The 17,818-nt window shown below is 41.3% G+C and overlaps 2 protein-coding genes across 2 annotated transcripts; one reads left to right on the top strand and one right to left on the bottom strand.

Moving 5' to 3' along the window:
• The first annotated feature begins 236 nt into the window (after positions 1-236).
• LOC143336036 (adenosine receptor A1-like) lies at positions 237-7,336 on the top strand. The gene is made up of 3 exons (XM_076755861.1): positions 237-922; positions 5,176-5,470; positions 5,596-7,336. Exons 1-3 carry the CDS (start codon positions 582-584, stop codon positions 5,977-5,979), a joined length of 1,020 nt encoding a protein of 339 aa, XP_076611976.1. The 5' UTR covers positions 237-581; the 3' UTR covers positions 5,980-7,336.
• A 5,665-nt stretch (positions 7,337-13,001) lies between these two features.
• Positions 13,002-17,185, bottom strand: LOC143328327 (uncharacterized). The gene is made up of 4 exons (XM_076743406.1): positions 17,029-17,185; positions 16,493-16,608; positions 15,516-15,737; positions 13,002-14,224 (listed from the first exon to the last, which is right to left on the bottom strand). The coding sequence occupies exons 1-4, from the start codon at positions 17,171-17,173 to the stop codon at positions 14,201-14,203; spliced, it is 507 nt and encodes a 168-aa protein (XP_076599521.1). The 5' UTR covers positions 17,174-17,185; the 3' UTR covers positions 13,002-14,200.
• Positions 17,186-17,818: the final 633 nt, after the last annotated feature.

The following is a 17,818-nucleotide window of genomic DNA, read 5'->3' as shown; positions in this document are numbered from 1 at the left end:
AGAGGATAATGTTTTTGATAATAATCTGAATTCCCTTGGTGAATGTCGCCAACTCTTAACTGGGGTTATTTGTGGAAGAGAAATAAGCCTTTGCCTGTCTTGAGCCAATTAAATCATGTCCAAATAAAGAGCAGAAGTGCTACTGCAGTGCCCGATGGCGCAATTATCAGAATGACTCAGATTCAGCAGGAAACGACACTATTTGGAACTAATTCCGTCTTTTTCCGACCTTTGACACATGCCTGACGCGCTTTCGGAACCTGCTTGTGACTCATTCAGTACCCCTCGTCCGTCCTGTCCCTCCGCCAGAAGGACTGCAGGGACCATTTCATTCTCGGAATCACCGCCTCGGGACCGTATGGAGACCAAGTTCTGCGTCTGGCGCGCAGCTCGATGTCTTGGACCGGATCCTAAAATAATTCGGAGCAACAGACATTACCTCTACCACGGTGGGGACATAAAACATGCGAAACCTAAGTCAGGGGGTCTCAGTCGGTGCCCACAAACTCAAACAAGGAACTCCCTCGACGTGTTCAGACTGTTTTCTCCGCTGAGCGCACTCTCCTCCAGCATCCGCCAACATGCCTTCGGGTCTGCCTGCCTCGAAAGCCCTCTACATCGGGATGGAAGTGGTGATCGCCGTGTCGTCGGTCATCGGTAACGTGATGGTGGTCTGGGCTGTGCGCATTAACCGGTCTCTGAGAGACACCACGTTCTGTTTCATTGTCTCGCTGGCCTTGGCTGACATTGCGGTCGGGGCTCTTGTCATCCCGCTCGCCATAACCATCAGCATCGGACTCCAGACGCACTTTTACAGTTGCCTGCTGGTCGCCTGCACAGTGCTCGTCCTCACGCAAAGTTCCATCCTGGCGCTGCTGGCCATCGCCATCGACCGCTATCTGAGAGTCAAAATACCCATGAGGTAGGCGCAAAGGTGAATTCTTCTGGTTTTCAGGTGTCTCCTTTACGGGAGCCTTTGTGTCTGGACCGCTGCTTAGACCAAGGACACCCATCAGATCGGTCGTGACAGTGCCAGGCTGGATTTTCTTTTCAGCTTCAAGCAGAAATGACTGTAATCTATACTGTTAAGGTGTTGCTAATCGTTTTCATTAGTTTACAGTAGCGGTAATGCTGGCCTACGTTAATCAGCTTTGACATCTAATATCTCTAACTGGAATTACAGCAAGTCAGCGATTCAGATTTAAGCCTATGCCATTGTATTACCGGATTTTAATATAAATTCTAATCATACTTATACTTATCAATTCATTGTTCATTTATTTCCAACCACTTAAGTGTACAAAACATCCCAAATTTAAGTTGTAAACTGGAACAAAGTAATAGACATGTCACGATAAAAGAGAGAAAAAAAAAAACAACAGAACCCCCCCCCCCCACCTGATACTTTCAGGTGATTTTTGGAAGTCTGACTTTGCTGCAGCTGCAAACATATTTGTAACATGCATGGAAGTTGTATAGATAGATAAGAGTTATAGATATTAGATACAAATAATAAAGAAAGATTATCTTGGTGCACAAAAAAAGGACAATTTATTCTATTTTCATAGAATTACATTGGGATGCTCAGTGTCCAAAGAAAGGTCAAGGCTCATTTGGTACTTTTAAAGCTGTTGAATTTCACAGCTGTTCCCCAGCCTGAGCTTATAGCAGCATGTATAAGAAGCACATGGAAGTCAGATATTGCTCTTGCTGCTTTTTCATTCACATTTCATTCACACTAAATTGATGGTAAACTGGCAATTCTGTTGCATGGTAACGAGAGATTTTCTCCTGCTGTCTTGCCTCACCCATCGTTTTAGTGAAAACTCAAGTTTCCACTTTAAGTTGGCTCACTTAACAATAAGCCTGATGAGTCTGGCAGAGAATGCATGATTGGTCAATAGGCTCATGGTGGCTGGTTGATGGATTGCATAATTTCTGAAGCTGGCAACCCACACACACATTGAAACATTCACATACACTGGACGCTGTCACCTAGAGGACACTTGCACAGGTTGCAGTGACACTACAAGAACAATAGAAAATATATTGTGTAGTATTATCTCAGTATTATCAGCTTCACCGTGGTCTATCAGTGTGCTGCAGCATTTCTCTGCCCTTTTCATCACACAGTGGTGTCCTTGTGTACTGGGTGTAGTGACAGTACAAGGTAAGGGATGGGAAATATCTGTATTAATATTGTATTGTAATTATAATCCATTTGAAGATATTAAATCATTGCCTGCATCAGATAGTACAGTGTGTCTCGTCAGGATTGGCATCAAGAGCAGAAAGAGTTGCCAGGTGCCTCCCTACAAAGAAAAATAACAAAAAGCATATTCTGTAGTCACAAATTAGAGAAAATGGACTTCCCTCTCACTGCTGACATATTTAGCTTGATAGTCCCATCTGGACAAGTTCAGATTTAAACACCAGTTGTATTTTATTGTGTCATGGTAAGTGATAATGGGAGCCACAAATTGAAATGAGAATATTGCAAGTGTGCTTAGCTGAAAGATTGGATTTACAGGTGGGAAGTGCAGATTTGAATTCCACAGGAAAGCGGAGGTAGATGGAGGACAGTCAATCCCAGAAAGTAATATTTGGCAGACAGACAGCTGATCTGTATGCAGACAGACAGCTGAGCTTTCCAAGCAGCTGCACTGAGAGTTATACAAGTCAAGACGAAAACTGTCGTCACATATGGGAAGATTTACCCAAGACAGAGTGTAAACATATCTGAGTATTCATTCATTTGTCCTGTGTTGTGTCTGCCTCACCCTGGCTGAACTCCTGTGTCTGAGTGCACTTTTTGAAGGGAATGAACAACAGAGAGAACACAAATGGGAGAAAAAGAGAAAAATATGACAGTTTGACGCATGTCTTAGTATGTGTTTATGTGCTTGCATCAGTGCTAGCGAGGTTAGCCAGGGACTAGACATGATAAGAGCAGAGAGAAAAATAAACTTGCCATGCGGAAGAGAGTGAGAGTGAATGAGTCCCTGACATGAGTTACTCACCCATTTCGTCTGATTGAGTCAGCACTCGCTCTTTCGAAATAAAGGTGGAATTAGAAAAATCAACAGCCCAGTTGACCACAGGAATCTTTCATGTCCGTTTGACAATGACTAATTCACGGACCTGTCCAATAGCAGACCATTGTGTGGGAGAGACCGGACCAGTGACATTTCATGAAGATACCAAAGACTTTCAGACTGTTATGTTAGGCATCACCTCCCACAGTTTTCCTCTTTTGAACAGCAGAGATTTCTTAGCCTGGGTCTCCCCAATGTTTGATAGGTTTCTAAGAACACAGCAGTGATTTTCAGAAAAAGATGATCAAGAAGATCAAGTCACCTGCAGCAAACCCACACAGATATCATAAAGAAACTGGAATAACAGGACATAGCCACCTGTTGGCACCCCAAAGTGAGCATTTCCTGCATTCCAGCTGGGACGCGGTTGCCTGGGCTGATTGCTTGATTGCCAGAGCTGACAATGCTTGGAAAGTGACTCTCCGCTCTGCTTTGCAAGGCAGGAGGTCAACTGGAGAATCCAGTCATCTTTGGAAATAAAACACCCTGTGCAGACTCCTGATCATGTATCAACAATAAACTAAACTGCTACAGACAAAAAAATAAACCATTTAACTGAAGAGCCTACTTGTCCATGGCAGAAGCACAAACATTAAGGAAAAAAATGACCAAATCAACAAAATCTGAGTGGCCGTGTTCGGTGAATCTGTGGGTCATGGACATTGCTCTATAGCAGACATTACTAAGCCAGTTTATTGACTTCATGACTCTTCTCTGCTTTTGTTTCAGCATCAACTATTATAGATAAGAGAAAACGTTTTTATCCTGTAATAGTTACATAATCTCATTTTAAGAGTTGAACCAGCTCCCCAAGATAAAACCAGTAGAAAGATGTACTCCCTTCATAAAGGGAGCATTCATTTTAAATCTTTTGCAATGACTTAGATATTTCATTGAACTGAATTAAAAACAAGATACTCCTGTTACTTTGCAGATTATTTAAAGGTCCCATCCCTTTCTTTATTAATTATTATTAAAGTCTATCTAGGTCCATATAAATACTGCGAAAGTACCAGAATGCTTAATCTGTTGAGAAGTGTGCACAGCCTGTATGCAGAAACTGTTCCTTTAAACGAGCTGTCAAGACTCTGTAGTAGGTTGAGATGTCAAAACTGCACAGTGACCACTCTCAGCCATGCCCCAGCACAGCTGTGGTAGCAGAGCTGATGTGGAAACATGGTGGCTGGTTCCGCTCAGGCCAGCTGACCATTCAGAGCAGACTGGAGCATTTCAGACTGAGGGGGAATAGAGGTGGTGTAGCAATGGACAGTATGAGAAAAAATAATGTGCTTTTTGAACATTAAAACATATAAGCATTTTCTCGTATGCACCCAAAATAAAAGTACGAACCTGAAAACGACCATAAAAGTGTCACAGAGTAACCATTTTAGATTAGGCATCAATAATAAAGCATATGAATTGGTGGTGAAAGCACTCGAAGCATGAAATTTAATATTCATGTGGCAAAAATAGAATCATGTTAAACAAAATACGTCTGTGTCATAAATGTGTCACAGAGGAAACAAGGAATTGAACCCAAATGCAGACTAACAAAGGCAGAGCTGGTGCAGTTCAATAAATGTAAATATAAATCAATAAACAAAAAAATGGCAACCAGACCAAGACTTACGGGAGGATGATGTCGAAACCAAAGCATAATCCACAGAAACGGGGCACAGAGTCCATAAATCCCCCCCAAAAAAACAAACAAAAAAAACCCCAAAAGCCCTACAAGGTAGAAAACAAACAAAACAAAGATCCAAAACTCTGGGAAAGACAGGTAAACTCTCAAGAAGGCTGCAACACATGAGGTTTTAAGATGATCTCACAAAAACAAATACAAATACACTGAGGAGGGAGAACTAATGAGGCACAGGTGAAAACAAATGAGGGACAGGTGACAGCAATCAGACTATCACACAGGGGGGAGAAAACAGGAAGTAAAGCAAAATATAACACACAATGTAAAGCTTCAACATAAACAGGAAATAACAAAACAAACCAGATCATAACAGTCCGTCTGTCTGTCAACAGAAGATTTCTTTTTCTCAACACCTCTTCTTTTCCCTTGTTTCTATAGCTACAAGCGCGTGGTGACACCTCGGCGTGCTGGCACGGCCGTGTTATTGTGCTGGCTGGTGTCCATCATAGTGGGCCTCACGCCCATGTTGGGTTGGAATAACCTGCAGAGTCTCCGTGACAATGGCTCCCTGATCACAGATGACCTCTTGGTGACTTGTGAGTTTGAGACAGTCATCAGCATGGACTACATGGTCTACTTCAACTTCTTTGGCTGGGTGCTTCCCCCTCTGCTCCTCATGCTGGCCATCTATGTCGAAATTTTCTACATGATCCACAAACAGCTCAACAAGAAGGCGAGTACTTCCTCTTGTGTTTGACAGATCTGGTCACTTTCGAAAGATTAAAATAGACTTAATGTGAACTGATTGGACTAAAGCTGAATTATATGCTGATGATCTTCTTCTTTATCTCTCTGTAGGTGACAGCTAGCCACACAGACCCCAGCCGTTACTTTGGCAAGGAGCTCAAGCTGGCCAAGTCGCTGGCCCTTGTTCTTTTCCTCTTCGCAGTCAGCTGGCTCCCGCTTCATATCCTCAACTGCATCACCCTCTTTTGCCCTGCTTGTGATAAGCCAGTGTTCCTCATTTACATCGCCATCATTCTCACACATGGCAACTCGGCCGTCAACCCCATTGTTTACGCTTTCCGCATCAAAAAATTCCGCACAGCTTTCCGGAAAATCTGGAAACTGTACGTGCTTTGTCAGGATCCGGTTGGTCGGCTTCCTCAAAGAGGGAGCCAGAGAGGACAGAGTCATGAGAGGAGGCTGAGGCAGAATGATGATGATGATGATGACGTGTGACCTTTGGCAAATAACTGAACTCCTGTGCAACTGTTAAGTTTCACTCCACTGGTTCTCAGAACGGAAAAGACTCCGGCGTTATTTTCATGCTCAAGGAATTACCAGTCAAACAGCCTCAGTGGCATTGAAGTATGTCAGAGGGGTTAAAGAGTTGATGGAGCTCCACCGTGGACTGACTGATTTCCTCCATTCAACACAATGTAAGAGGACAGGATGACAAAGCAGCATGGAGATGGGATAAACATCCTAAATCAGACTTTGATTTAAATAAGACTGATTGCTTGTTTGTCCACTGGCTGATTGATGATGTCGTATGGGACAAGGGGCTTCTCATCAGCTTCAACACCAACCTGTTGAACTTGAATGAGTAAGTGTTTATCTGTTAGCACACATGGTACAATAGTAGTTTATGCTGTATTATACTTTTGACCGGAACTAAAACTGATGGCCTTTTTCACGTGAATGATCTCAAATAGTTAAGCATCGTGTTATGTTCTACATTTACATGCTTACTTCTGTGGCCTTAAGGACAGAAAGTGAAATCAAGAGGGACTGTGATTACTATGAATCTGATAAACAAGTGGAGGGTAGCAGGAAGTTTGCGCAACCAGCTTGTGCTTTGAGAGGAACCAGAGCACAGAATTTACCGTATGCTGGCTGCATGAATGATAAAATGTAGAACTTACTCACTTGGAACTGCACTGATATCATTAGATTCATGGCCCGATGTGTGGTGCAATCCAGAGCATGTGAAGGGTTTTTTCATATTTCTGAAATCATTGACTGATAGAATGACTAATACTAACTAACAGTTGTAGTTTAAGTAGCTTTCATTCTAAAAAAAAAAAAAAACTACTTGACACTTTTTGTTAATTATTTGTGGTCATGGACAATGGTAAAAACCATGGAGCCACCTATAGAACTATGTAACTGTAGTTTCATCAGTTTTTTGAAGGGATGACTGTGAATCTAAAGAATAATGGAGCTTCTCCATCCAATAAGCTTATTTGACATGGGTGATAATCATTGAAACCCGATAAAGAACCTTGTCGTACGTGTTTCACCAGGCCCTTTCCGCCACTCGCTGGTGCTTTCAGTTTCCTTTTCACATTGTGTTCTCCTGTTTGTTTGTGATGAACTACCAATGTAGCATCATCTCATTTTCAGTGCCATTTTTGCTATAGGGCTGACTTAAACTGACCACTGTGGCCCTTTAAAATGAGTGGGATTTGACATGAAAGATACAAGTAAAGATGTGACTGCCGACACTCATAATATGTACTGTATGTAACTACTATATGTATAAATGTAAATGAAAGCTACTGTATAAAATTCACCTCACCGAGCAAACAGCTCCTCTCACAGCTGCGTATCTCATTGGATTTTTTTTATGACATAGATAAGCAGAGGCAGGAAAGTATGCAAATAATATGACAGCATATGGTGAGCCCGGATTTAAACTCATGATGCTGTAGGTGCATTAGCAGGTGCAAGCACCAAAATCCACACTCACTTTCTCCCCTTGCTGCTGTGTATTGAGGCTAAAGCCATCAGTGGTGGGAGGCCATTTTTGTGTGTGCACACCTCGATCCTCTGTCTCGCGGCAGACAGAGGGCTCATGTGTGAATAAGTGAGTAGGTTATAAGGGTGAGGGGTGAGGTGGGCCGGGTGGAAGGATGATTCTGTTTACAAGGGAACCAGAAGGCAAACTGCAGCTGAGGAGCTCATCAAGAGTTTACATCTCTGTGGAGGTCAACATCAAGGCCATCCTGATGCTTTCCGATCAAATAAAGAGACCTGTTAATGTGACCCTGTTGATCTCCGTCTTAACAAGCTGTGGTGCTGTGTGGTACAACATATACAGTATACACACACACACACACACACACACACTTACATACTGTCTTCATCAGACAAGTGTACCCACTGTATTTTTAATGCTGCTTTTGTAGTAATGTGATTCTTTTCTGTGCTTGTGGGAAATGCTTTTAAAGCCACTATGTGTAGAATTTGACATTGTACAAGATACATGCACGACATTATAGCATATTTCCAACTCTTTCCCAGACAAAAATTAGTGCAACATTAGCTTTTAGCCCATTCATTCTGTCTCTTTGGGCCAACATATGCATGCAGATATGGAGATTACACAACATCTAACACAGTCTTTTTTATTACTACCACTGGGGGGTGTCAAATCATAACATTTTCAATTCTGCATATAGAGGCTTTAAGTTTTGATCTGTTTACTTCTGTGATAAGTTAAACATGATTTGTGCAATATTCTTGGATGTACATGAACAATATCAAAAGAAAATCTATAGACATGTAGACAATCAGAATTTAGTGCTGGACGCTCAAAACAGTAGTACGTCCATCTCTAATGATGAAGGAATAAGTCAATAAACAGGTGAATAGATGGAGTCAGAACACAGAGAGCAGACTCTTAATCTCAGCTGGATGTGTACATTGTGTCAATGCAGGTGCTGTTGAGTGCTGTGCTGTTGGGAAATGCACCATTCCATCAAACACAAGAGAAAGAAAATAAAGTTGCTTTTATGACGGACGCTGAGTATAAAGAATTTGATGTCAGCTGTTACCAAGCAGTTTGGATATTCAAGAGAAGTTCATCGTAGGTTATAACAACACAATTGTTTCTCATGAGAAGAGAATCTCCTTTGTATTGGTAGTTAATGTGTCTTTATGGCATCGGTGTTCGTACTTCTAAATGGAGCCCCTTGGTTACGATACTTTTAAGTGGAAGCACATGCTTAAAGGCATACGCAGTGTCTGCTGGAAATATCCACCCTATAAATAAGAGATAGTGGACTCCAGCTCTTTCTGGGCTCCTCTTGATCCACCTCTCAGCTGGTTCCATGTGTGGAGGCTTCAGGACGCCCCCATCATTGGTGCAGACTGCCAAACAGCAGCACACAGAGAGAGGTGTTACTGTGCAAACAACCAGTCGACCTTGGGAGTGGTTGTGAATGTCTGCGAGGCCAAGAATGCAACGGCTGTATATTACTTAAAATAACTACATGACAAGCTAATTTATCGAACGTCAAAGTCATTGTTCTGCGAAGACGGTATCAGGTGTGTGTTGAGTCAAGACTGTCAGCAAGAATTTCCCACATATTTACGAGCACTCTTGACTTCCCACCTTCCTCACGGGGGTGAAAATCTACAGTCACATGCCTTTACATCCCAGTGTGAACTGTAGCCACAGAGCAGTGGGCTCTGTGATCACGACAACAGAGAAAAACAGACTCAGCAAAAGGAAGAGAAGCACTCAAATGCCACACAATAATTTGGTCTGGGCTGGTTTAGTTATTTCTTTGTCTCTTATAATCACAAACTGCCCTCTCCATGTGCATGATATGTGGCTGGTTTTAAAATATGGGTGGCAGCTTTCACACTGGTGTCTGGTGATTGAAAGCACTCAGTGCTGCACTCTGCTGGTTACAGGCCAGTAATGAAACAACATGTGAGGTAAGGCAGGGCTGTGGAGAGATTATGAAGACAAGTATCCTCAGAAAATCCCAGATGTCAGCTAACTATTTTTCTACCAAGGCAAATCTTTCCTATTATCCAGTACTGGAGAAGTTTAATGACTATGTACATGCAGATTGTCAGCAGCCATAAAAACATCTATTCATCTTTACAGACACAAGAGTAAGTCTCACTTCTCACTTCTTCACACACTTATAGGTTTTTCACAAGATTATTATATATGTGTATACACATATTACACAGTATGTACAAGGTAAAAGATCAACCTTTCCCAGTCAAGATAGACTTTCCTCAGACAGGAACACTAAACACATTTGTTAGGCCTGACATTTCTCATATCTCAAGTCATCTGCTGGTGTTATTTTCCTCCTCTGAATTTAGCATTTCCAGTTTATCCATCTCATCAAAAATGTAACAGCCTGGGAAGTGTTCATTTAAAGTTCAACGTTTGTATTATTCTCTGAGAGATAAAAGAGGCAGATACTCGAGGCAATACTTCTACAGAAACAGAAGATAAAGCATGATGATGCAGTGTGTGAACAGCAATCTTCAGTACACTGCCCCTAGACATATGGCAATGGGGGGTGGGGGGGGATAGAAATCAGGCTGTCTAAAGATGATAAACAAAAAAGGACATGCTAGATATTTTACAAGGCTAACTGCAAGACAAATGCTTGTGATTTACTTGAAAATGCTCAGGTAGAAGTATTCGTCCCCTGACAGATGCTGAGGCTGTACATGAGGACATCAGTTTGGGAGAGACTGCACAGGCCACTTTACTGTGTAGACACTTTTCAAGACAGACTACATAATCAGAACTGATTCTGTACATTTCTGATTCATAATGAAGCAACAATTGGAAAGTTGGTTCAACACAAACTGAACACAAGGAAGTCTGTGATGCCGAGAAATGGCAGTAATGAGCTTCTCTGAGTGCCTTAATGCTTTGCTAAATTTGGCATCACACTTGAGAGAGTTATATAAAAATTCACCCTCTGCACTGTTAGGTATAGAGACCAAAAGTGTTTTTTGTAGCAAGCTGTAAACATGTTTATTATTGCTTTTAAGTTTAGCATTTTAATATCTATCTTTGGGGTTTGACTGGCTTCTGAAGCCAGCCTCAAGTGGCCATTTGAGCAACTGCAGCGTTTGGCACCTTGGCGTTGGCTTCATTTCTGAGCCCTGGAGGTTTCCTCACGGTGGGAACCAACATGCATTCAGTGAGTGATGATTTTTTTTTTTTTCTCTGATTTGCTTCAGGTACTATTAACACTTTAAATTTCACACAGCACATCATCCATAGAATGAAAGAATGTTACATAATTGATTAGTCTATAGGTATTTTGACCACTGACAGTATTCAATCAATGAAATTTGTTTTACTTTGATTCGGCCAAAGACTGAAATGATTTTCTAGAATCCTTCATTAGAGTCAGACCAAAACACAGCTTCTGAGTATGATATTTTTTATCCTGTTTGAAGTTTAAGAGCTTGAGGAAGTGCAGTTTTCAGTGAGAGTGAGTCGATATTAGCGGTTTTCTGCCAGCATTCCCTTCTTGTCTTACTTGCATGTTGCTCTTTGCTGTAATATCCTCGTTTACATTATGCATAGCTCTCTGTTACAACTGTTCCTCTTGGCTGAAGTAGGCGGCATGCAATCTGCTCATTTTGTGCAAAAGAGTCAAGTGATGCACCAAACGCCCCTTTTTATGCAAACACGCCAGAGACAGATGAAGAATATCTGGGTTACCAAACAAAGCTGATAACCACTATTATGACACTCACCAGGGTTAGGGGTGGGCCTCACGGGCCTGGGCCAACCCACTTGTACAATTGGCCCACCCTAAATTTTCTTAACATTTATTTTTAATGATTAAAATCGGCGTTTTGACAAAATCCTTAAAACAAAAACGTTTCCATGTGGAAAAAATAAATAAAAATACAACACGTAATTCGGCTATTGACACGTGAGGTCTAGTCCATTCATAGCGGGCCATCATTGGTCGCCCCCGCGCACGCACGTCTCAATCTGGCGGTTGTTCGGTAAAAAATGGTGACTGAGAAGGGCAGTGGATTCTATATTGTAGGCACAGGCTGCGACAGTTAAGTGAATGCATCGCTATGGCACAACAGTTTCGTGCATTTTTAGTCAGGCTTTCGCCATCTGTTTTATGTAGAATACAGTAACACGTCATTTTCCAACTATGTAGAAGCGGCGTATTTAAGAAATCATATCATTGCTTTTTTTTATATACCTGCAAATGCATTTCCCATCGGAACTAGAACGTGTAGAAAATGTAGACAAAACGGGAAGTAGAGCTGAATACTCCTGCCTGACTTGACTGTCTTCAGATTACCTTCACAGACAGTTAAGGTCATGAATGAACAGCGCAGCGCACCGCGCTCTCTCTCCCGTTAAAAGTCACTGTAGCTCACCCACAGTACTCTGATCGCGCTGTTTCTCCCTCTCCTTACAATCAGTTTAAAGAGTAATCCAGTCAGATCAAACAAAAATGAATTAACAGGCATTAAAATGTCGGTTTTCGTAATGAATTGATGTCTTGATCCACTTGATCTACAGCGAAAATATAGATAACGCGTGTGCCACTTGTAATAAATACAAACTGTCGCGGTGAAATAATAAGCTACGGCATCGAAAATGTTTTTTAAAAAGATTTTGAACATGTAATAATCAGCTCGACGTACTAGTCGCCCTCCACAGCACGATACCAGTCATTTTTGTTTAAGTGAGACTACCAGTTGGAAACAGTGTTAACTTTTGTAATTAAGAGGCCCACAGAAAGTAACTGTGGGCCACCCAAAATTGAAATCCTGGCGCCGTGCCTGACACTCACTCTCTCTGACTGGGATTTTAGGTTTTATTGAGCCAGATACCGTAAAGAAAGCCTGGAAATGCCAGTCTTGCTTCATAGTTTACCCCCCTGGTTTCACTTAAGCTGTCACTGTGCTGTAACCACACCGGCTCAAGTGCAGTGAAGAGATGTGTTATTACTGTTGTGCCTGATTAGAAACCATATGGAGCAGGTTTGCTGAATACTTGATATGAAAAATGTGACAAAAATGATTCCGTCTTCAAATTTTAGTTTTGATTGACAAATCCCACCATTTGGCACTCCAAGCTCGGTTTGAGTTGCAGGGAAATTCTTCCAGAATCGACCTGAAAGTCCTCGTTCAACGGACCAAAGCTGCAGGTGGTGATTGTGTTACAGGACAGCAACTTCTGGTAGCATGTTATATTTATGTTTTGTTCATTAATCAAGCTTTGTTTAAACACTCGCCAGATTTCAGCACAGAAACTCTGCAAACATGCACCAGCAGTACGATTATGACTGAAAATAAGCTCATCACATTTCTAGCATTTAGTATTGTTTATAAAATGTTAAAACAATAACAATATTTGTATACAATACTTTTTGTCTCTACAAAAATATGTCATGTCCAGAATTCAATAAGATACAAATCGTTTTAAAGTTTCACTTTTTTTTTTTATTGAAATCATTAAAAAAATTACAAAACAGTGTCCTTTTCATCATGTCTTCTATAAGCTGTGAATAACAACAAAGCTGACGATAAAACATTTGAATGATTTGGTGGACTGTGTTGCTTCAACCCCGCACATGTAAACAAGCATCCATCAAATCTTTCATGTCTGGGTTTGAATATTTAATTTTAACTCTCATCTAAACACTGCATTCACTGTCTGCAACTTTGGACAACCACAACCCAAATATATGGAAACCTGTATGTGATTAAGTCATTCAGCAGACTTTAAAAAACACAAAAGAAAATAAGGCTTTAACAGCTTAAGACATGTGAGAATACCCGTATATTTTTGGAAAATTACAAGAGACAGAAAACACAATCAAGTACTTGAAGTCCCAGCATGATTCAGCTCCCAAAATGACACATTAGATGCATACAGATACGAAACTGTGAACAGGGTGGGTTTAACAGTTTCACTGTTGTACAGTTACAACATTACAAATTACAATCACATGGTGAGAGTCTTTGTGCCTCTGTGAATTCTGTATAAGACAAGCAAAAGGAGCTACAATAGCAAAACTAATCAACTTAAATATTAATGTTTAAATTAGTGAGAAATTCGGAAGGCCAATGAAAATAAATAAGCAAAATCAGAGCCTTCACCACCGATCACACGGAAAACTTAGAAGACAATCAAGAATTCTTTCTAACTGTGCAAGCAGTGATGCAGTGGAGAGTAAATCCATTAGTATCATGTTGTGCTTGTCAGTGTCTTGTAATGAAAAAACATTCGATTTTTGACCATGAAAGGGACGTATTTAGATTGTCGTGTGTCTACTTTATAATAACCCACTTGGTTGTTTATTAATGCACATTATTTTTCAACCAGTGCAAAGAAGAGTGCAAGTCAGCAGGAAGCGAAACTATTTCTCTCAATTGCAGCTGCAATCCATTTTATCAACTCCTATAAAAGGTCTTAACACACATGATTTGCATCAACCTGTGACTTCCATCACCAGAGCACAGGGTTAGTACCAGATTGTTCAATGTGAAAGCGCTTTCTAATTCTAACTAAGACGTTTAATGTGCCATCAGAAGTCTGCCTGTTTGACGACAGAACCCTGAACGGACAGAGTTCAGACTGATACAGTGCTTCCACGAGGTCGTCTGATGAAATTTTGAAACGGAGAAGCTGCTTCGGCAAGATTCAGTCTTCAATGTTTACTTTGTCCTGAAAGAAACCAAGAAAATAGGAAATTAGAGAAGGTCATAAAACTCAAGAGTCTCTCAGAATGAAACTGGACACGTGGCTTAAAACGGAGCAACAATGTAAAGGTGCAGATGTAGCCGTTTCCAAACATTTGCATGGTTTCTCAATGTGCGGATAAAACAAACTACAATTTTGTAGATGACTCATAATACTCAAGTTTTGTGCTGCTACGTACACTAATGGTTAGTTTTACTGAACATTCAAGTAGTAACAAGCTACAGTCTTAATGCAGGATACATACACAGATACAAATACAAATTCAAATATAGCAGCGTGCGTCTGCTCAGTTTTGTTTTTAAAATGATAAAAAAAAAAAAAACAACTATTAATCAGGCATTCAAGCTAAAAAAAACATGTTAGCTCTGCCAGGTGAGGCTGCATCATGATGCTGCAAAAACTGACAGACAACCCTGCATTTTCTTCACCAGACTGGACTGATGTGGATCTGAAGCTGCCTGGGAAGTTTAATCTAACCAAAGTAGGTCATGCAGGAAGTTCATAATCTATTTTGAAATTCACTTACAGAAGTAAAAGGATGATAAGTTTGTCTGCTATATCCTGTAAAGTTAAGGAGGTCGAGTCAAGTTCAGTGCTGCTTCGTTTCGTAAGAATTAAATCAGCAGGGTAACATCAGGGAAGTGTTATAATGGCTGCTGTATTGTGCCAGTGAGGCAAGGTGGTTAGATAAAATGGAAGAGGAAGCACTTGGCCTACATAATGATTTCTTGTAAAATGAAGGAAGGTAATGAAAAGAAAGTGAAACTCAACTTAGATGGCATGTACTGAGACAAACATCCAATAATAATCTCAACCAAAAGGTTTTATTTCTTGAAGAATAAAGAACACTGCATGCCGGATCGAAACCTTCCTCTTCTTCCCTTATATTGTTGGTGAAATACAAGCGTTGATACGTCAACGAATTGAATTCACGTGTATGGCTGAATTTTGAATCGATCATGAATCATATGACATTTCATTGTTATCATAAGTTGATTGCTTGTATAAACTGTTATATTGCACTAATATATCTGTGATAGCACAATGGGAAAGACAACTTCCTGGACTGACAGCATATAGTTTAGTTTTAGTGTGGGTGCAAAGGGCTGCTGCAGGGCTTAAAAACCTTGCAATAATTAACATCTAATCTCATCAGAAACACATCAAGTCTCCTTGACCTTTAATGTTGTAGTTGTTCAGCTGTCCTGACCTGTGCAAGCAATCACAGCTGAAAGAATAAGAAAAAACTACTTACCCATCCACCTTCCTTAATCAACCATGAGTGAACACGCCTGCCGAGGAATGCATTCATGGCACTCTTGACTCTCTCTTTCAGCTCCGGGGATGATTTCACAACATAAAGCCCAAAGGCTGCCGAGGCTCTGATCAGCTGCATCTCTGGACTCACTTCAGCCCTCTGAGAGACCTGATTCCTACACAGGGCCTCCACGCCACTGCTGAAGGCTGCTTCTGCGGCCTAGGGCGAGATGAGACAAGGGTCTAGATATCACACAGCAGGAAATTCTTTACAAACACATCACAGCTGACATAAAGGTGGGTCCTCCTTGCTACACCTATTTTCCATTGAACTTCCCTTCAAAGTTTGGAAATGGAAAAACACATCCTGACTTAATGCCAGTTTCAGTTTTCCAGAAAAAAAACTTGAATTCAGAAAATTCCAGAAATTAAACAGTTTTGAGTGGCTTAATAAATATTTTCTTCTTAAAAAGGTCAGTGTTGTGATATTTGCACATATCAGCAAACCTGTTGATATCTAAGTGTTTCCTCATATTTAGCTCATGTTTTAGTCTTCTGACCAGAAATGTGGGCTTTTGTATTGCGCATGCATCTTTAGCCCTGCCTTGCAAACTGTTGGCTTGGCAATGCACAGAGCTCACTCCTAGACAGGCAAGAGGCCGTGTGTGGCAAACCACGTAAAAACCCAGACTGGGATGCATCTTCTGAATGCGCTGAATAGATGTCCAAAGAATGCTCCTATAGCACAAATCATATCAGCAGATCCCACACGTCTTAACTGGACAATGCTACATTTGGAATAAGGTGTGTGTGTGTGTGTGTGTGTGTGTGTGTGTATGAATAGCTAACAAAACCTCCTCTACCCATAAGGGTGAACAACTGACCCTGTAAATGCCGCTGATGGCCACCGTGTGTGTGTGTGTGTGTGTGTGTGTGTGTGTGTGTGTGTGTGTGTGTGTGTGTGTGTGTGTGTACCTCTTGTGCTGCTGCTTTCTTCAGGTCAGCCAGCGCAGCTTTAAACGCGAAGTCGTCGTTCAGGGCATCGGCCACAGTCCTCAGTTTATCAGCTATCACCACTGGGTCAAAATGATCTGAAATAACCACACAGAGGGGCACAAATGACGTCAGGCGTTAACAAGCAGTGACAGCAGGCGGAACTGCGGAGGGTTTCTCAGCACCTACGGCTTGTTTTCGACAAGAGACAGGGGAGGTAAACAGTGAAGTAAAGACGCATAGTGCCTGTCTGGAGCCAACGCCAGTAAAATGTCATATATTTAATGGGTCAATAACGAAAACAATGGACGGGCGGAGGGACAAATATCATATCCGCCGGGTGACCACCTGCCGTGTACAGTTCTTCACGAGCTTCAGTATTTTTAGCTACAGTATCTCATGTGTGCTGGGACATAACCTGACTGGAACAGCAGCCCAGCGACGTCTCTTCGTCCTGGTTCTCCGTCTGAAAGTGAACGTAACACACAACATTACCGAAACAGAACGACCGGACTAACCGTCGCTCTCCGCGTTGCCGTCGGTCTCCAGAGAAGCGTCCAGTGTAACTGGACTGCAACGAAAACCAACACTGGGCTCATCCTCAAACAGACAGTTGATAATTTCACTCGTCTGCCACTCGACCTCAGCTTCTGGTGGAGCCATTGTTGCTGAACGACTGACATCGGCGCGAGAGCGCAGCCGCACACGTTACTCTTGAACTTCCGGTGTGTTATTGATCTGAATCAGCGGTGGAAAGAAATATTACACTGAAGTATATTTATTCAAGTTCTGTACTTGTAGCATCTGAGGTACCTGTACTTTACTTGAATATGTATATTTTATACTACTTTACATACCTCACATCTGCAGTTACGTTACATTTCGGATAAGATTTTATGTATGAAACATAAGGTTATTTTATCAAATATGATTCATTGTGATAGAAATACAACCCTACACATCTGCAGCACTGAAGTGCTTCTCACATGTTATTGCATCACTATTTCCAATCAAGTGAAGCATAAATCCAAATCAATAAATATGTACATATGTTAAACACTCTGAATGGTGCTATTTGCATAAGCACTTTTACTTTTGCTTCATGTACATTTTGCTTCCAACACTAACATCTTTGAATGCATGAGTCAACATCTGACTTCTGACACCAACGATTAGAACATATTCATCCAATATGATCAACAGTGATTTCAACCTCAGTTGATCATAGATTTTTGATTTAGGATTATTGTAATAGGACAGCATGTACATTTATATCCCAGAGCTGAATGATGAGGAGGAAAAGAGAAC

The sequence above is a fragment of the Chaetodon auriga genome, chromosome 2 (assembly GCF_051107435.1).
Source record: "Chaetodon auriga isolate fChaAug3 chromosome 2, fChaAug3.hap1, whole genome shotgun sequence".
In the NCBI taxonomy this organism is placed as follows: domain Eukaryota; kingdom Metazoa; phylum Chordata; class Actinopteri; order Chaetodontiformes; family Chaetodontidae; genus Chaetodon; species Chaetodon auriga.
Note: the sequence above shows the minus strand (reverse complement) of the source record. Positions and strands in the feature narration are given on the sequence as shown.

Coding starts and splice junctions, on each gene's coding strand:
- LOC143336036 (XM_076755861.1), top strand. CDS start 582: ATGCCTTCGGGTCTGCCTGCCTCGAAAGCCCTCTACATCGGGATGGAA. Junction 923..5,175: donor AGAGTCAAAATACCCATGAG/GTAGGCGCAAAG, acceptor TTGTTTCTATAG/CTACAAGCGCGTGGTGACAC. Junction 5,471..5,595: donor ACAAACAGCTCAACAAGAAG/GCGAGTACTTCC, acceptor ATCTCTCTGTAG/GTGACAGCTAGCCACACAGA.
- LOC143328327 (XM_076743406.1), bottom strand. CDS start 17,173: ATGGCTCCACCAGAAGCTGAGGTCGAGTGGCAGACGAGTGAAATTATC. Junction 15,738..16,492: donor AGAAAGCAGCAGCACAAGAG/GTACACACACAC, acceptor ATCTCGCCCTAG/GCCGCAGAAGCAGCCTTCAG. Junction 14,225..15,515: donor TGATTAAGGAAGGTGGATGG/GTAAGTAGTTTT, acceptor GGTTTCTTTCAG/GACAAAGTAAACATTGAAGA.